Source organism: Crocodylus porosus, unplaced genomic scaffold (genome assembly GCF_001723895.1).
Source record: "Crocodylus porosus isolate Cpor-Errol unplaced genomic scaffold, CroPor_comp1, whole genome shotgun sequence".
NCBI lineage: Eukaryota > Metazoa > Chordata > Crocodylia > Crocodylidae > Crocodylus > Crocodylus porosus.
Window position 1 is genome coordinate 12185423 of NW_017728913.1, and position 20014 is coordinate 12205436.

Below are 20014 nucleotides of genomic sequence, written 5' to 3' on the forward strand. Positions count from 1 at the left end.
GCCTGTGAGACCCTCTGACATTGCTTGCAGCCACATAAAAAAATTTGAGAACCACTGTCATATAGTATCTTCACTTTGTTATATAAAGAGTAAGGTAGTTAACAGGCGGTAATCTTCAAACTCAATTTTCTTGTCAGATAAGCTGAACTCTAAATGTAGATCTCCAAATAAAATTGCCATCAGTTCCCCTCTTCTCCTACAAATATTTTTACAAGTTCCTTTCTTGTTTATGTCAAATGATGTCAGTTGTACCATTATACCAATCTCATTCTAGTTCTTAATATTAAGGTGTGGCTTTCAAAGATACTCATACTTAGTACATCGTGGAACACTATAAATGGAGTAATGTATCTAAACAAAGGACCAGATCCTATTATATCTAGTAAGACTTTAAGTGAACTTCTTTTCCACCTTGAAAAAAATGCATACGTTTGTAACACACCATCATCTTTGTTTCAAGACTAAGTAAAAAATAAATCAGTAAAGAGGAGAATCTATCCACTTTTGTATTAGCTGTTTTTCAGATACCCAAGCAGGGTAGGATAAGATTTCACTTAGATGCCTAAATCCACTTTGGCGTATAGTAGCTAGCATAGTTTATGAGCCAAAGCAGCATCTTAACCTGGTTTCTTAATATGTAAGAACATCTATTTAAAACTTTCTAGGAAATTCTGACCCTCTTTTTTTGCAAATGACTTCCCTCCGCTGCCTGTTACTGTAATTGTTGACATAGGCACAATGGTAAGTGGACAATAGCAGCACATTGGTTCCGACTGTCATGTTTTAATGAGAGTTCTGACTGAAGAAGGACTGCTGTATTTGCCTTACAGTATTTTAAAGGTATATTATGAGTACACATGCATGTGTATATATTAGCAAAGAGATACAGAATTACAAGAACAGATTTGTAGAACTCTCCAGAATTATGTGCGTGTCAAAGAAAAAAAGGGTGTGTAGTACAAAGAACCTGAGGAAACAAAACATAAATGACAAATAATACTTTAGAAATTAGTACAATACTAAATTTAGGAATGGGGATGCATTTTTAGTGAAACTGGATTTTAAAAAAGGTAGCCATTGGTTAATATTTTTATAGTTCCTAAATGATAGATCTGCTGAAGATATGAAGGGTGTTTTCTTTGCAGAGAAATCTACTTGAATGCCAATTTAATGATTACTACCGGTTTATGGAATTTTGATGTGCATTTGGTACTGATTTACACCAGTGTTTTCAAGGCTGCCAACAAGCAAATCCAGAATGGCAGGGAGCCAAAATTCCAGAACAGACAACTGTCTTTCATTTTATAGCTTATGCATTTTGATCTTAATATGATTTTCCACTAACAAGTTCTGTATCTCCTCCAAAGTGCTAAAATTCATGTGCAGCATGGCAAGTAACATAGCTTGTTTGAGGCAAGTTTAATAGTAAACTCTTGATAAATTATACAAATTACACTATTTACTTAGGAAGAAAACAGTTATGTTAAAAGAACTGATAAAAGATTTATTGCAGACACTTGCATTCTACGTTCACATTCTTAAGCTCAACCATACATGAGACGGCAGTATCTTAGCATAATGTTGTTCCATCTTAGATATAATATTAATAAAGGTGTAAATTAGAAAGAAAAGGTCATTGGAAAAATTCGATGAAGCACAAAATATCTTGGACCTGTTATCTCTTGAGCACAGCATGCATATGACAAAGAAGATGTAAGCAGTATTGAATCCTTTCAAAAAGGCATTGAAAAAGCTGTTGCTGTGGAAAAAAGGAAGGCACTACAAGGACGAGATAATTGGTTTGCTCATTTTTCAGGTGAAATGTAGGAAAAGTGGCATGAACTCTGAAAACAAAGTGCCATAGTTGGGACCAAACCTATAACTTATTATTTCCTTTACTATGAGAAAGGTTTTAAAAGGAGCAAATTAAACCTTCTCTTGAGACAACTCTCAAGCTATGAGGTCATTGGGAAACTGCAGGTGACTGTGGACCTTGTGGAATCAACTAGTGGTTAAATTAATATAAGCCCCACCACTGCATGCTATAACTATGATTAACGGCACAATTAATTTAGACCAGCAACATGTGCAAATTAACTATCATGCCATAACAAGCTCCAACCAGTTATAAAATTATTGCTGGAAAAGGTGTATTAACCTTACAGGTTGTTGTTATTCAGCTTTAAGTTGCATGTGTAACAGTATCTGGCTCTGCAGGTGGGAGGTTGCAGCTGACCAGGCTCCCAGCTACAGGGGTGCCCCATGCACAGCCAGGACTGGGAGTTCTACAACGGAGGGGACTCTCAGCCCCAGCAGCATGGGGCAGCTGCAGACTCTGGATCCCAGCAGGGCACCATGGGATCAGGCTCCCCCTGAATGTGTGGCATGCCAGGAGGCACAATTTTGTGGACCATGCATTAGACCCCATTGTGCCTTTACCTTTCACATGTAGGTCGGGGGGGGAGGGGCTAAGATTTCTTTATATGGTTGTTACATTGACAACATGCACATTATTGAAGCTGTCTACCCTACAGTACAGTTTGTAGCAGCATCTGCCTATGCGGCTGGAAGTGTACAGTGTGGTGTGCTATCCCCTTATAGATTCACCTGGGAGCTATTATAAATATATTGCCCAATCATTTACTATATTGCCATACTGGTTTCATTCAATGTAACAAAACACAGAATTTTCAATTGTACATGCATGACTGATAATGACAGCAATCTAGCATAAAGCGGCTCAGTAGAGGTAATATTTTGAGTGGAATGCTATTAAACATGGTGCACTCGAGAGTCTGTTTAGATTCACAATCAAATCAATGGAGCATTTCTGCTTTTTATTTCTCTGATCTGTTTCAGTTGTACTGTGTCTTCCTAGATTCAGGACTTCAAATCTATTTTTCACATTTTGACTTGTCTACCTATTTCTGTGTATACCACCAACTGTCACTATGCATAAGAGAAATCTTTCATATCTCTGTCAATCAATCTGGCATGCTTACTGATGTGCTCTGTGTATCCAAACTTGTTTCAGACTTTATCAGTTAATTCATTTTCCACATACACTCCTGCTGGTCGCTCAGCTAAACTAGTGCCCTATCTGAATGTCACTAGCTTTTTTGAAGATTTCTGGAGCTAATCTTATTCCAGCAGCAACAGTGATAGTAGCAAAGAAAAATTTCTACAGTCTAAGTACCTAGGCAATACTGTTTTCTTAGCTTTCACTTCATATTTTCTAATGTGAATGATCAAACACGTACACGCTAAATAAAATGTTTATTTTCCCATTGACCATCCATGCCTGAAGATGGCTTCCAGAATATGAATTAAAATGTTCACTCCTCCCTCTTCAGAGCTATTGTGAGTTTGGGGTTTTAAAGTAATATTAATTAAACAGTTGAGCATACAGATAATGCAGTAAGATGTAACATTAAAATCTCCTGAAACTGTTACTGTATATAACTGAACCCCAAAATGAACATATTTCATTATAATAGCAATTGCTTCATGTACCAAAATCAGACTGAACAGGTAGCAGACATTTTAATCTTAACAGGCAAAAGATACGTTTATGTGGATAACTTTTAAACTATAGTAGAAAAAATATATAACATTAATTTTAAAATATTGTTATTTTAGCTATGCAATTACATAGGTTGTTAGCATAACATTTAGTTTTGCTTAGTTTTTATATACATACATTTCCATTGATACACAGTTCATAAATTAATTTTGCCGAGTTAGTTGCAAAAAGTAACTACAGTACAAAGCAAAAGCCAAAACTATTTGGTGTGAAAGTTCATAAATTAACCTTGAAATGTCAATAACAAGACATGCATCTTGTGACAATACAAAATGGAAAAATATACTCTGCCATCCTTAGAAAGAAATCTAAGGATGTAACCCTGAGGTGGTCAATCTAGTGACCCAAAGCATTCTCAGATAATGGCCCATATTCAGATACTAATTTGAAGTGACTTTTTTCCTTTGCTTCCCCATTCCTGGCATAGGCTTTGGCTGATCCTAATTTTTTTTCTTGTAAACATTTGATGTTGCCCACAAACTCTTATAATATATCTCTACTACATGTTGCCACATAGCATAGAGATTCCAAAACTAAGTTGGCTTCTAGAAGCAGTTTAGCCATACCAGTATGGTCTCCATATAGGCTAATTTACTGTGACAAGATGAAGGTAAATTGGTTTGTGTAGAACTTCATTTAAAACTACCTTGAGTGTTTCTCTTTCTGGAATGTAGACATACAACAGTATTTTATTTATAGGTAATTTATGAGTGACTCCATCTGTATGCAGAAAGAATCCACATTTGTGTGATTCTGGGGAAAACCACTGAAAAATCATAACACATGATATATCTGCTGATCCCAAAAGACTGGACACCTTGACAGGACTATGCCAGTCATGTACTTTGCAGGCCATGTATTTGTACAGTTATTTCCTGTATTTCACTTCTATTTAATGTGATGCAAAATAAGTACCGATGACTTTTATATATACATTGAGGGAACTAGATGTCAGTGTAGAACTACTTTGTGTATATTTTGTTTAGTTTGATCCAGTACGCACACACATACACATACACACAGATAAACACAAGAGGCATGTGTACATGTGTGTATGTCTGGGTACACATACATATACAAAATGTGATGTGTATGTGGTACTTGTAACAAGCTAGGCTATGTTCTCTGGCCCAGCTGACATGCTAAGTGAGGCAGCACAGATGACTTTATGGGACCTTTATACTTCTTCAGTCCCAATACTTAATGGGACCAAGTCACCTTCTGACAGAATTCAGAGGAAGTAGACTGCTTTTATTTTACACCTTGTTTCCCATATCCCCAAGGGGATGATCAAGTAGCCACATTCCCAGTCAGATATAGTGGCTTCTTGGGAACATTCATAAGACCAAAGAGAGGGCAACAAAGAAGCTGCTAGATCAACCCTAAATCAAGTGTGATTCCTTTACACAAATGGAGTCTGCAGGTAGCTGGCAGAGTCTCCTTTCTAGTGGCAAAGATCTACAGCTAGGGCTACAGTCAAATCCTAACCCAGAGTATACGTATTAAATGGCACCCTGACCAGTAACCAGCATTTGAAATTAAGATCTTCCACAATAAATCATTAATTACAATATACCGTTACAGAGATCTCTCCTGATAAAACAAAGTAGTCAGTCAAACTCACTATATGATACTTAGGTATATGTACCTGCTTCAGAAACCATGGAAATTGAGAGATGGAATAAGATAGGTAAGGGGAAAACCTTACAGGTCTAGAGTATATTTTTGAAGAACAGGGTAAGTAGTTAGAAAATTGAAAACTAAATTACCTATTACATTTTATATCACAAAAACAGAATGAAAATACGGATGATGTAGCTGACATGCATGTTTTTCTTGCTAAGCAGTAGCAAAGCATACTTTAAGTCAGATGTCCCTTTCATGTTTTATCAGTGATTGATCATCTACACTTGAACTTCTTCCTCTGCAGCAAGTTCATGAGTTGGCCCAGTCAGACATATTTCAATCAGTTCTACATCTGACACTACTGGAGAAATTGCAGGAGTCTGCATGGTAAGTAAAGAAAGAGAAGGAGAAAAACTGGGGGTCATAGCTGGTGCAGGGCATTTAATATTATGGAGGAGAACAGGAGAGCGAGGATAGTTTTTAAATGTCTGCCCTGGTATTATATTTGGCATTCGTGGTGGTACTGTCCTTATGCCAGGCTGAGCTACTGACGTGATCAAGGGAGGTGGGAAAATAAAAGATTTCTTCTCGTTGGGAAAGCTATGAATTTGTAAATTTTCATCTTTCAGTTTTGCAATATCATTAAACACAGAGGCAAAAGGCTGAAATCTGGGCTCCCAACTGAGCAAGTAATCCCAGTCATTACTGCCTTGGAGATCCTCGTCAGAGGCTACAAGGGTCGCAAGTGATCCACATTGGGAGTCCTGATGACCGGAGATGAAGATATATTCTCTTGTAACATCTGTCATTATGTGTTTCTCTTGTATCCCTATTTTTTTAAGCGTTTGAGACACCATTTTCTTATGGGTATAGTTTGTGTCACAGCGTTCTCTGCCACCTTCATCCTTGTCGGCATGGATGCTCTCTGCACTCTGAGTGGCAACCACTACATCAGTTTCTCCAGATTGACAGGACAGTTGGTCAGAATCCGTTGGAATTCCCGAGTCTGGCACACGTGATCCTCGTTCACTTAAGGCTGAGCCAGAACTTGCTCGAAAAGGGTGCTCATTAATCCTTTTGATTTCCTCGTCTTCGGCAGTTACCCCTTCTGCTGAACCATGGCCACTTGAGTCTGAGAGCCTGCAGGGATTACCAATATCCTTCTTTTCTCTGATGCCTACCAAGCTCAACCATTCTGTTATTGAACCCATGGGAAGTATACTTCTCTCAGTTTCCTGTATTTTCTGGCAGTCCTTAGAGAGATTATCTTTGCTGGTCAAATTAAAATCAGCAGCTGATGAAGATGTTTCTTTTTTCATGCAGGACTTCATCATGTCTTTTCGTTTGTATCTCAGAATAAGTGCAATAAGACTAATGGTAAGAAGCAGGAATACCACAAAGGAGACAGTAAGGCTAACAGATAGGCTGTATGCAGATATAACAGAATAGCTCTCAGGAGAGTTGGAAACATTTACTAATACGCTACATACAGTAGACTTAGAGCCAAGTTTTGGGCTGTGTGCTCTTATTAAGAATTCAAGGGTGCCATCTTTCCTTTGGTTATTGCTTTTCTTTCGGTGAAGTGTTCTAGTCAAGTAAATATTTCCATTAGTCTGATTCACAGAAAAGAACTCAGAAAACTTCAGCAGGGAATAATGAATAATTCCATCCAGTCCGCCATCATTATCTGATGCTACCACTTTGCCAACCAATTGACCTGCTTCATTTTTTTCAGGAAGATCAAAAAAATATTGATTTTGGGTAAAAACAGGATCAAACTCATCTGTCCCATCAACATCCACCTGAACTGTTAGGGTAGCTATTGAGTCACCTTTGTCTTTTGCCTGGGCTATGAAACAGTATTTATTTTGACTTTCATAGTCAAGTATTTGTTTTGTATGGATATCTCCTGTCAAAGGATCTATGAAAAACATGTCATGATCTTGAGGAATTCCACGATTGGTCAAACATGAAGATTGGATGGAGTAAGAAAGATGTCCATAGGGACCTGTATCAAGATCCAGTGCATTAACCGTGCACACAGAAGAAAAGGGAGGAAGATTTTCGCTGATAACACAGTTCAGACTTGGAAACAAAAACAGTGGGGCATAATCATTGTCATCCAGGATTTTAAGGAAAAGAACCGAAAAAGCCACATTTTTTACACTGATACCTCCATCAGAGGCTAGAACAGTCAAAGTGAATGTCATAGTATCCTCATAATCCAAGCTTCTAATCAAATCTACAGAGCCAGTTTTTCCATCTAATCGAAAGAGGCCTTTCTCATTTCCAGAGATTATGTTATAAGTGATTTCAGCATTGGTTCCAGCATCTGAGTCATTGGCTGAGACCATAATAATACGACTACCTACTGGGATACTTTCTTTGACATGAATGTGATACTCCAGACTACTAAATATTGGAGGATTATCATTAATATCTAGTACAGTTATCAATACGGTAGCAGTAGATTTCAAAGAAGGTGTTCCATGGTCAAAAGCAAGAATGACCAAACTGTGAGAAGAAGCTGTTTCCCTATCCAGTCTCCTACTCAAAACAAGATTGCCAACCAACTTGTAAGATGTTTCTGATTTACTGACACTTGTTTCCACATGGAATTGATTATCAGCATTGCCACTGATAACAGAATATTCAATGTATGCATTGTCATGCTCCCAATCATAGTCAATGGCTGAAAATGTAAGAAGTGTTTTTCCAACTGTGGCATCTTCACTCACGCTGAGATTATATAGTACCATGGTAAACTGAGGAGCATAGTTATTTACATCCTGTACCTGTATCTCCACTGAAGTAACAGCAGTCAAAGCAGGGTTTCCACTGTCTTTGGCTTCAATAAGAAGCTGAATAACTGAATTTTTGCCTGAGTATGTCACTGGTTGGGTAGTGAATATTGAGCCTGAAAATAAAATAAAATATAATAAGTAAAGCCACAATAATTAAAGTACCTACAGCCAATAGGAGCCTATGTTGTACAGACACATTTGAAGAGCCAATCAGATGTGTGTGTGTTACATGAGAAGAAATTAAATTTCTTAAAATTGCAAGGTCAAGCATTCTATCATTATAGTGCCATCTCTCTGAGGCTAGGGATTCACTAGACAAGGACTCTGTGCTGGGGCTGAACAAAGTCCCAGCATACTCAGGCAAAGGGTGACATGTGCTCTGGAAATGCAACAATGAGATGCCTCTACTATGAGGAATCTGAGATGATACTTGCTAGTGCTCTTAGCTCCAAGCATTTCTTTCTCATGACCCTACTCTTCAGCCTGCCTCTGTGATCAGAGTGAGAGGATATTTGTCTTGAGCAAGCAGCCAGTTCCTGGAACTGCGGAGACTAATGATGTCATTACGAGTTCACTGAGGTTCTCTACAACAGCTAGCCTTGCAAGCAGCAGGCAACATTAATGGGGTCTCAGTCTGTTCCCTGCATCTTAGGACACTTCTCTAGTAAGCAGTTCTTCTTGGTGAACTGTGTATTCTGTTCACTGACAGTACTGTGAGATTCTTTACCTAGTTTATTTGGGTGCACTGTGCATCTGTCTATTTTAATTTTGAATTTAATTCCACCTGAAGTCCTTGGATGACTTAGGTTTTCATTTTGTGTTTTCACATCACTTGTGTCTATTGTGAGTGACATTGCTTCAATGTTTTAATTGGGGGTGCACTTTCTTCATTGTTTTCAACCTGCAGAATTTTTGTCTCATGTCTAGCTGCTTTGTGTGCTTGGCAGTTTTGACCTGGAGGTTTTAGTTCGCATCTCTTTTTTCATTTTATTTATCTCAGTTTTATCTTCATTTTATTTTGCTTTGTTTGCATCTTGGTGCTTGTAATTTATTTTACTCATATTTCCCATTGAATTCAGTCTCTTGCCTGTCAACCTGCTAAGTGTATGCAAAAAGGGAACTGACTCCTAGAAAAATGTTTTCCTTGAAGAACTAAAGAAGAAAATTCAGTTCATGCAATGCATGACTCAAAGCCCCATTGCTCCAAGTAGGAAGAAGCCCATGCATTGCTACAGATAACCTGCTCTCTAATACCTATGAAGCTCTTCAGGGACTAAGCAGAATCTAAGTTAATCACATTCACTGACTCACAACTGAGCAAGTTGCTTACTCACTAAGGACCATTAAGTCCAGTGGGAGACAAATGACTCAATAAACTGGTCATAAAAAGGCATGCAAAAGGCCTCACCTACCCAACTTCATGTATAGCCCCTCAAAGGCTAAGAAATAAAACCACTCGTATTCAATGGCTCACAACTGAGCAAACTGCCTACCTACTAAGGACCCTAAAAGGTCAATAGGAGTTCAAAGGCCTTGCCTTCCCCTCCTCAAAAAACCCTCCAGAAATCATGACAGGAATCAATGAGACAACTGAAAAGCGTAAAATATTTAATGTTCTCGGACAGGAACAGAGAGCAGCAGCAGCTACCTTGGTGGAAGCAAAGTGCAACGTGCACTTTGGAAAAGCAGTACATGGAAGGCTCTGAAAGTCAACTCCTAGTCTGAAGACATCTGCACATGTGTTGGCAGGCAATTAATCATCACATGTGCCAACAATGTAAGCACATACTCCATCCCTAATTTCCCTAGGTTCCCTAAAGCCAGGAACCATACTGCTTATTGGGAGGCATTCAAGCTATGGGGATCACTTACAGGGTCCAAGACTGTGCTGGATACACTCCATGAAAAAAACCTCACCTCTGTCCCCACACACATTGTGGACAGCACCAAAGGCCACTATTATGTGCAGTGTTTCCACTGCTGGCATGCAGACGATTTGGGAGGCAGTGTTCTATTTATTCCCTTTGGTCTCTCAAATGTACATTCAGTCACTATTCTGAAAATACTGACAGTATATGTGAATGTTATGTATGCCTCCACATTGTCTGGGTTTGACTTTTTCAGCCACAAAAGGACAAAGTAGGTAGGATACTTCAGATATTAGGTGAGAATTTGCACCCTGCTGATGACTATGCCATTGGGAAAGAATAACTTTGTAGATTGTTCAAGCAAGAAAATGCCAAAACCCCCAAATCCCATAGCATCATGCACATTGCAGGTGCTATCAAAATCTGTGCACAAGAATCTTCTTGTGATCCACCAGATCATGCAGCACCAACAAGTGGTACCCCTTATGGTAGAGAAGATTTTACTTGCTGCTAAGTCAGCGCTATGGTTTCTTCTAGCATCTAGGGGTGGTAAATATCTCATAGGAACCCCATCCTCTGAAAAGCACTGGCATATACCTGGTGCCAAAAACCTATAAGTAATTTTTTCAGTGTGGCACTGCCTCCACAAATATCACCTTGACAGTTAACCTGTTTTCAACAAGTTAGTCGCAGGGTGCATCTACACAAGACGTTTACTGGGGAACTGCCTTATTAACTGCCCAGTAAACATCTCAGTGTCTACGTGTGCACTCCTATTAGGGCATATGAAACTAGTAAACTCTAGAGCAGGCAAGTACTTGTAAATACAAGTACTCACCTGCTCCAGATTTTTTTTCATGCGCAGCAGCACATGTAAATACACTGCTCAGCTGCCTAGGGCATAAGGGTGCTCCAGTGCAGGGGCTGCCTGCCAGCTTGATCCATGCTGAAGCACCCTTGTGCCCCAGCCAGTGCCTTTGCAGCATGTTGATCCTAGTCAGAGCAGTCTTGGGCTGCTCTGACTGGGCTCAGTGCGCTGTGCACAAATAAGCTCTGGAGCAATGTATTCCAGAATTTATTTGCAGTTTCTTCTGACAATCCTGACCCTCCCCATCCTTCTATCAGTCCAATTACCCTCTTTTCACCCAGTTCTAGACTCAGCTCCTCAGGTTTCTCACTTCAGCATAAGTCTCCTTACCAAACAACATCTAGTGTCACTCCTCTAGATTCCAGACTCCAGTCCATGTCCTTCCCCTCTCCCATAATGTCCTTCCCAGCCAGAGCCAGCTGTTTTCTTTTCTGAATCCTCATTAAACTTAAGAGACTGTCCTTAGATCCTTATTCCATTTTCTTTGCCCAATTACTTCTAGTTCTTGCTTCACACTTTAACAACAGGAAAATATGTTTTATATGTAATCAAATATATACTTAAATATATAATAGTTTATGTAAAATATACTGTGTATTATATATTCCTGTTGTTGTTACACATAAATAGAGAGAGAGGGAAAGTGGTAAATGAAGAATGTATTCATTTATTTAGTAGATGTATAGCTTACCCAGCCTGAGAGGCTCACAGTGGCAGATAAATGGTGAACTTCCTTGCACGAAAACACAATAGAATTATGTGAGGCACTTGTACATAGATATTTTTATGTACTGCCATTATCCAAACAACTAGCACTCAAAAAAAATGCTCATGAATAGTAATAATTTATATGAATGTTCTCAAACTGAATAATAACTGTGCTCTGTTTTCTAATCTGATAATTTCTAATGGGCATATTAATAATTCCTTAAAATATTGGCAACAATTATCTATATGTTAAGATATGTACAACAAATTTTAGGTCAGAACTGATTAGAAGAATTAGATGGTGGTTGCTGAAAAAAATGATGTGTGTCACAAAAGTCTTACATTATGGCTGCCTCTACACAAGATGCTGATTACACTGTCATTACTGCACAGTCATTTAGTACTTGTATAGACAGTCAGCGTCTCATACAGACATGGCTCCTAAAGCCTAATTTTCAATTCAACTTCAGATTACTGCATTACACAAGTCATAACATAATTATTCAATACATAAGACTTAAGCAAACCAACTACATGAGTCTTATTATAGTAGCAGCAAGTATAACCTGTTATCAAATACACATAAACATTATTTTAACTGAAACAAAATGAAACCTAACACAAGTTACAGTAGATTTCCAGTTAAATCACAATAAAGAATAGTTTCTATAGGATGTTGTAACTCTCTGCTTTGCACTTTGCTGCTGTAGCAGAGTAGAGAGAGTGGGAGGAGGAAAATCTACATTCTTTCCCTTCCCCTTAGTATATGGAAGTCAAGTGTGGACTCTGAGGAACAACTGTGGGAACCTGAAACAAAAAGTGTTACGAACCAAGATGCCATCAGGTTTTCAGCTCTCATGAACATTGTGAAAGTCACTGTTGCGCTGTGACTCATGCATAACTGATACAGGATGAAAGTTACCAAAGACATCTAAAATTCAGTGACCAGAAAAAATTTATACAATATGTCCTCATTTCCTAACAAACCATATAACAGACTCACCATTTTTGTAATCAATTGAAAATCCCTCATCAGAAGACAGAATTTTGTAGCAAATAATTCCATTGTGCTCTGAATCTCTATCTATAGCAGAGATCATCAAAACAGTGGTATTTGCAGGTGTGAGTTCAGGTACTGTTACCTGGAATGTAAACAGCAGTATGAGTTACATATAAAATCTTGTAAATAGCAAGGTACCTTTTTAAAAGTTTGATTATTGAAAACTAATACAGTTCTCAGCTTTGGGAAAGGTTTCACCTGATTTCTTTCACCTGAGAAGAAAATGTAGAAACTGACACATTATAAATAATGCAAGAAATGCACCCAAGGTAAAGAATGAACTTGGTGTTTAATAGATCCATTCAGTAGAGATTTCATTTCTGAGTGAAATAATGTATTGAGTCAGATATACATTTACTGAAATAAGGTAATGTATATTGTAGCTAAAACTAACACTTCTCCTTTCTTTCAGTTGCAACATATTTTCAGTTCAGGACTAGAATTTGGAGGCCTGTTCTGAAGTCTCTGTTTACCTTTGAAGATTCTTATATACTCTAAAAATCCAAGTGTCATTATGAATGTTATAATTTAATTTAAATTATAATGTTATAATTTAAGTTTTATGCCTCTTTCTTTTTTCCAGAATCTAGGAAATCAGGAAACAAATTTCTTTTTTAAAGAGCTTTCAGTATGTGAAGCCCAGATGTGTTATTTTTGTGATCAAAATTTTCTGGCCCCTTTTAAATCAGATTTCAGACATGAATATGATACAACAGTTACCTATGTCATGACTCCAAAAGATAAGCATCTACTTTGCATTATTAGTACATGAGTTGCATTTGCATTAAGTTAAATGCATATTTAGGATAAATATGAAAATATGTGAGAGCACAATAAAATTTCTGTGCTGTGAATAGGGAATTAGATATGCCTTTCTACTTTAGGTAAAAGTGAGCTAAGAAAATGTTTGGACCAGAAACTCAGCTGGTTTATATTATCAGAGCCAATGAAGCAAGGCTGATTTACATTGGTTAATAATCTTGCCTGTAATGCCTATACCAATCTGCACAAATATTCTTAGTACTAGTACATAACATTTGCCTATACCATTTTCCAAAACCAGAAAACACGAGAGATAGGGAAGGCTTAAAGGCCAGATCCAAAACAAACACCTAAGCATATAAAATGTAGGCACCTAAATTCATGTGAATGATCCACAAAAGCCCCGCCTAATCACTTACAATATGAGCCCGAGTAAACTAATTCTGGCATCACCATCTCCACATGCATTTAAGCACAGTAATTTACTGCACTGCCAGATACCACTAATGGGACTATCCAGCAGCACACTAAATTAGTCTACTGCATCCTAATTGCTGTGCACATGTAGATGGTGATGCTCTACTGCATAGCAAATTAGTCTGCTGCACAGTAAAACATCTCATGTAGATGCACTCTTAGCTGCCTAAGCTTTGGCCAATAAAGTTATCATATTTTCTTGCACAAAATACATTGCAGAATAAGATACAAATATTGTTTTTTTTAAAGGCATAATGAACCCTCTCCTACCCTCACCAATTTTTCCTTGTAGTAAGTGACTGAGTAGCAGCAGCTAGGGAACTAGGCTTGCTCACTGTTCTGCTCCCTGTGGATTGCAGACTTAACTTTTGCTGCTAAGCATCAGAAACCACTCTTACCATATTTCTCACATATAATGAGCTCTCCAATTTCAAGCAGCTGTATTTTTTGAGGAAAAGTGCAGGATGTACATGAGAAACTACGACATTTAGGCAACTAAATTTCTAATATTGCAAATGCCCAGAGGCACTTCCATCTTGGCTGAACTGAGTATCTTCACGCCCACTTTCTATTAAGAACCTGTCTGAGGTTTTACACTAAGCACAGCAACCATTGACAAATTACTTAAACATCATAGTGGTGGACCTTTATGTAGTAACCCAGTAATTAAAGTATTCACCCAAGTGGGAGACCCAGATTATAAGTCCTCATCTAACCTATATTTCTCCACTCCCAAAAGAGTGCCCTATCTACCAGGCTACAGGCAAAGGTAGGAGTATCCTGCACAGCTCCTATTGGAGACGAGCAATTGTAAAGCCAAGAATGCAAGATTCATGGGGCCAGAGAGACAGCGAGCAAGTGAGCAAGAGCAAGCATGACAGCAGCCCAGTGAAGTATGCACTCCGCAGAGGAGGAAAAGTCCAGAGTTCCTGTCCCTGCTCCTCATGCTATGCTTTTTATCCACTGGATGTTTAATGTAAAATTCATAAGAAGTTTTAGCAAGCATGAATCAGAGCCCAAGTTTCCCGTTATACAAGGCAGGGGTCTCATCACTGGGCTAGTTATACTCAATCTAACATGCTCACTCTCTCTACCTCACTCTTTCTGTGGTCCTGTGAATCTGACATTCTTGGCTACACAGTGACACAACTTCAATAGGAGAGGACTAGACTGCCTGTCCATCTTATGTCAGCTCCTTCCCTACATGAGCTTAAATTCTGGCACACTGGAGAGGGACTAGAAGAACCAAGTTCTCCCTAGATAAGTACTCTAATCACTAGATTATTATGAAAAAGGTGGCTGGTGGCAGCATCTCTTTTTTGTGTTGTAAGAGTGATCTAGTCTGTCCTACTTAAAGGGATGACTTATGTGCTTAAGTCCGTAAAATGATTCTAAATTGTGAATCCCTATGCCATGTACGTGCTGCTACAGAAAAGTGGTAGAAGGGAGCTGGTATTTCAGCCACGTTCCTCTGACACTTCTTAATGGTTGGCTCAGGCATTCTGTACTCAGAGAACTGGCTTTTGTGAACTCTATTCTTAGGCACCTAACTTTCCCCATATATTGTATATGGTACTGTAAAAGGATAGGGAAGCTTTACTTGTGTTTGTGAATCTAGGAAATGGGCACCTAAAAGTTAGACATAGTCTCATTCAGCTTTGCCATGCTTGTGTGCATCTACACAAGGCATCTTAATGTGCAGCAGACTGCTGTACTGCACATTAGTGTGTCATGGTAAAAATTATGCTTGTGTGTTAATGCACAGTAGAATTAGTCTACTGTGCATTAAGCATCACAAAAAGTTTGCCTTTGCTACTGAGCATTAGCACAGCTACTGTGTCTTTATCTAGTACCTCATATTAGAGGTACTCAACTTAATGTGCAGTAGCAAAGGCACACTGATGAATGTGTAGACACACCCCTTAAGTCTCATATCTAGGCCTAGGGAACTAAGGCCCCTGGCAGAGGTTACACTTGAGATGTGATTCACCAGTTAATTGTGGTTTAAATTGCAACCTGGTCACATGTTCAGGCAATTAATGATGCAATAAAACAGGAAATAAGCCACAATATTATTCCACAAAATATGCATAATACCATATTTACTTGAATATGAGGTTTATCTCCCTCCCAATCAGCAAGAAGAAAAAAAGCCCCTCATTCTATATTCACATACCAGCAACCCTGCCCCTCTGGCCCTCCCATTAACTATACTGGCTATCATTTAACTGCTGTCAGAAGCAGCATGGGCTCAGTCATGGAAACCTACAATGAAGTTGATTGAATGCTGCCCATGCTGAGCATGCCCATAAAACACATGGCCTATACTGGGCAAACACACTGCGTTTTTGTTTTTTTTTGCACCGGTCCTGGAAGCACTAATACCAGGTCAATGCATGGAGTGGATGGAACACGCTCCGGTTCCACCACCCAACACCAAAAAGAATCTGCTCAATATAGACCTCCTGTGGAGGACATATCAGAGGGCCAAAAGCCCCAGCTACGTGGTCACGCTGCTTCCCCTGCCAGGCAAACACACTGCTAGGAACCTACCACAAAAATAGATTAGTGAAGCCATCTGAATAAGACATAATGCCCATTGTACCCAGTCCCCCTCAGTGCTCTTTTTCAAGTCATGGTGAGCCATTACATCAAATATATTTTGATTTCCTCTTCATTCCCGCAGCTGAACGTGCCTTTCTTTCCCATTTCCAGTGATGCATGTTTCTTCACAAGCCTTAAATTGTTTGGTAAATATCACCAAGCTTCTACATTGCTGAGAGGCTCTGTTCCTCTCTCTCTTAGCCTGTCATATGAGATTAATGTGGCCACTATTTTCTTGCTGTAGCAGCAGGAGGGAGATTAATTCAAGACAACATTCCAATAATTAGATTCTACATCCAGAAAATTGTAACAAATTTATACATTTTCCATATACAGAATCTAATTACTCGAGGATAACCTTATATTCAAGGTTGTAAATACAATAATTTTGTGGCTGGTTTCCATTGTGCCTTACGTTGAACAATGGAAACCAGCCAAAAAACACATCAGGGGTCTCAATTGGTCCAGGTGCAGTCTCCACTGGTCAGCAATTGGCTGATTGCTGGCTGGATCCACAACAGCACTGGAGCCAGTCCTGCCTGGTGCAGTCCGAATCAGTCAGCAATCAGCTGATCATTGGTTGGCTGGGACCACCCTGAAGCCACCTGGAGATTCAGTGATGTCCTGGTCCACCTAACAATCAGCAGATTGTCAGGCACCAAGTTCGGGTCCAAGGATGATGACCCCCTTGCACTAACAAGTAGAATACGTTTTGGATCTGATCCATGATCCCAAAATTGCAAAGACACTTTTTTCTATTCAAATCCAGTATAAAATAGCATCAACTGGATAGTATTGTCATCTGGTGCTGTGCGGCAGCCCACGGTGGCTGAGTGTCATGGTCTCAAAAAAGTGCCTTGTGCATTGCTACTTATATCATAAAAGCAGTTAACTCTAACTGGCACCTCTATAGAAATATAGTTTTGTCAACACTGAGCTTAAGGAATGAATGAGTACAAAAACTGAACATACTCTTAGTGCTACAAAAAGGACCAGTAAATCAGAGTTGAAATACATGAGAAAGAGAGCATGAAGAAACTTGCACTGCTACTAATGATGCAGCACTGACAGACAGAAATTCCTTCTTCTGGGTATTCAAATGCATCTTTCAAGAGCACAAAAAGGACGTTTCAAGGGTGATATGTGTGTGTGTGCATGTATATATATGACCATTTAGTGACATATTTAAATTCTACAGATTTGCCAGATTCTTACCTGGTATGAGTCCTGAGTAAACATTGGTGGATTATCATTGACATCCAAAATATGAATAGTGAGCTGTGCTTCTGTTTCATATATGGAATCTGAAACTCTGATCCACAACTCATACTGAGCAGCTTCTTCAAAATCCAATGGCTCCACAAGTGTGATTACTCCAGTGTACTGATTGATAGCAAATTTAATTGCAGGATTAGCATTGTCACTAAAACTATAGAGAAGAGCTGGGCTTAAATCCATATCATTTGCTAATACCTGAGTAACAGAGAAACCAAGTGGGGCATCTGAAACAACAATGTTCAAAATAGTGATCAGTTATTTAAAAAGCATAGGGTAGATAGATATTGCATAAGCTTGAGAGTGTGCAGAGGAGAGCCATGCTCATGATCAGAGGTCAGGAAAACAGACCTTATGATGAGAGGCTGAGAGCCATGGGGCTATTCAGCCTGGAAGAGCACAGGCTCAGGGGTGATCTGGTGGCCGCCTATAAGTTTATCAGGCGCTCGTCAGGATCTGGGGGAACATCTGTTCACCAGAGCCCCCCAAGGGTTGACAAGATCGAATGGTCACAAACTCCACTGTGACCGATTCAGGCTGGACTTAAGAAAGAACTTCTTCACTGTCCCAGCCCCCAAGTTTTGAACCACCTCCAGTTGCTTGAACCAACCACTCTGAACACCTTCAAGACACATTTGGATGCTTATCTTGCTGGGATCCTATGATCCCTCCTGACTTCCTGCCCCTGGGGCAGGGGGCTGGACTCAATGATCCTCCGGGGTCCCTTCCAGCCCAAATGTCTATGAAATCTATGAAATATTTAATCTATTTTCAATCTTCATATGTAAATTTTAGCACAGGTTAGTTGTATATCCTAGAATAAATGCAAGATCCAGGCATAGAAGGTGCAATAACCCTGGTTCAGTCTTTAGAAATCTCTGTCAATTTGCAGTTTACTATAGACTGCCACATAAAATACAGTTATGCAGGAAGGGATCCAGGAGGTGTGGTGGCACAGGGTGCATTTACATGTACCATTGCTATTGCACATTAAGTTTAGTACCTCTAATATGAGATACTCACTATATGCTCAGTAGCCAACACTACTGCGCAGGAGCAAAGGCTTATGGCCTTTTTGTGATGCTTAGTGCACAGTAGATTAATTCTACTGCACATTAGTGCATTAGCACAGCTTTTGTCATGGTGCACTAATGCACAGTAGATTTACTCTACTGCATACCAAGCATCTCATGTAGATGCACTTACTGTCCCATCTCCCTTTGGCTATGTTGCCTTACAGAGTTCCTCATGTGGCATGAATGCTATGAACTTACCTTCTGACCAGGGCCAGCTCCAGCTGCAGTCCCAGCTTTCACACAGAGTCCAGAGCCTGTAAGATGCTACTGCCACCTGTCCCCTCTTTTCCCTTGCTGCTGAATTCAGCAAAGTGGGGGGCATGAAGGAAACAGTACTCACTGGGCTCCAGCCACAGCCTGTTCTGATCAGCTGGTGAGTTCATAAATGTCACAACATGTATGCAGCTTTGGAAGGAGCTGCACTGACATGCTGGTGAACTGAGAGCACATTGTACATGCACTGCACAGCCAAAGACACTGTGGCTGCATGATACAGGATCTGCCCATGCAGCTATGATACCCTGTCAAGCAGTGCTCTGGATGCTGAGTGTCCCTGAAAATAAGGGACTTTACTAAAATGGTCAAACACAGATTTAGTGCTGAATATCAGGCAAATACAGTTGAAAATTCGGACCTAAGTAATTCAGAAATACTAAAATTCCAATGTTTTCATCTTAAGAGTGAATGTTTCTATTACAAATGAGAGAGGAATGTAAAAAATGTCTTAGGAACGTGACAGTGGAATCCAGGAATTATAAAAGAAGATTGTTTTTCTCAATATCTTAAGGTTAGTTTTGTCATGGCTGAGGTTTTTCCAGTGTTATCATTTTGTTACAAAAACCATGAAAGGCAGTCATTCAGTTTAATGTTCCCTAACAGCAATAATACTCTTGCCATACCACCATACTTACTTTCAGAGACCTGTACTTTGCCTGGTACCTGGATAACTGGGGCATTGTCATTAACATCCACCACCTGTATTGTTACTATACATGTAGCAGAAAGTCTGGGGTTTCCTTTGTCAGTGGCTTGTACAACCAACCTAGTATTGAAAGGAAGCCACAGTTGTCATTGTCAGCCAGCAATCACAGACTTGGTCAACAATATTATCAAATGTGCAAAGAAAAATGAAAAATATGAGGACAATACTTAATACTTTCCTTTCTTCTTGGAAGTGTGTTTCCAAAATTGCATTTTAATTTCCAGCATACAAATGAATAACTGGAATTTTTTGGTTTTGGATAGCTTATAAGGACATAGTCCAAGAGGTTCTAGGTGGCAAAGACATACTGGGCTCATATCG

General features: G+C 39.3%; 1 protein-coding gene across 1 annotated transcript in view; it reads right to left on the reverse strand.

Moving 5' to 3' along the window:
- Positions 1-1404: 1404 nt before the first annotated feature.
- Positions 1405-20014, reverse strand: part of DCHS2 (dachsous cadherin-related 2) — an 81214-nt gene continuing 62604 nt past the window's right edge. The window contains exons 14-17 of the mRNA XM_019534337.1: positions 19623-19753; positions 17576-17862; positions 12461-12599; positions 1405-8126 (exon numbers count right to left, since the gene is read on the reverse strand). Of these exons, the coding sequence (XP_019389882.1) occupies positions 5488-8126; positions 12461-12599; positions 17576-17862; positions 19623-19753 (3196 nt within the window). The 3' untranslated portion in view covers positions 1405-5487. The remainder of the gene's footprint in view (positions 8127-12460; positions 12600-17575; positions 17863-19622; positions 19754-20014) is intronic.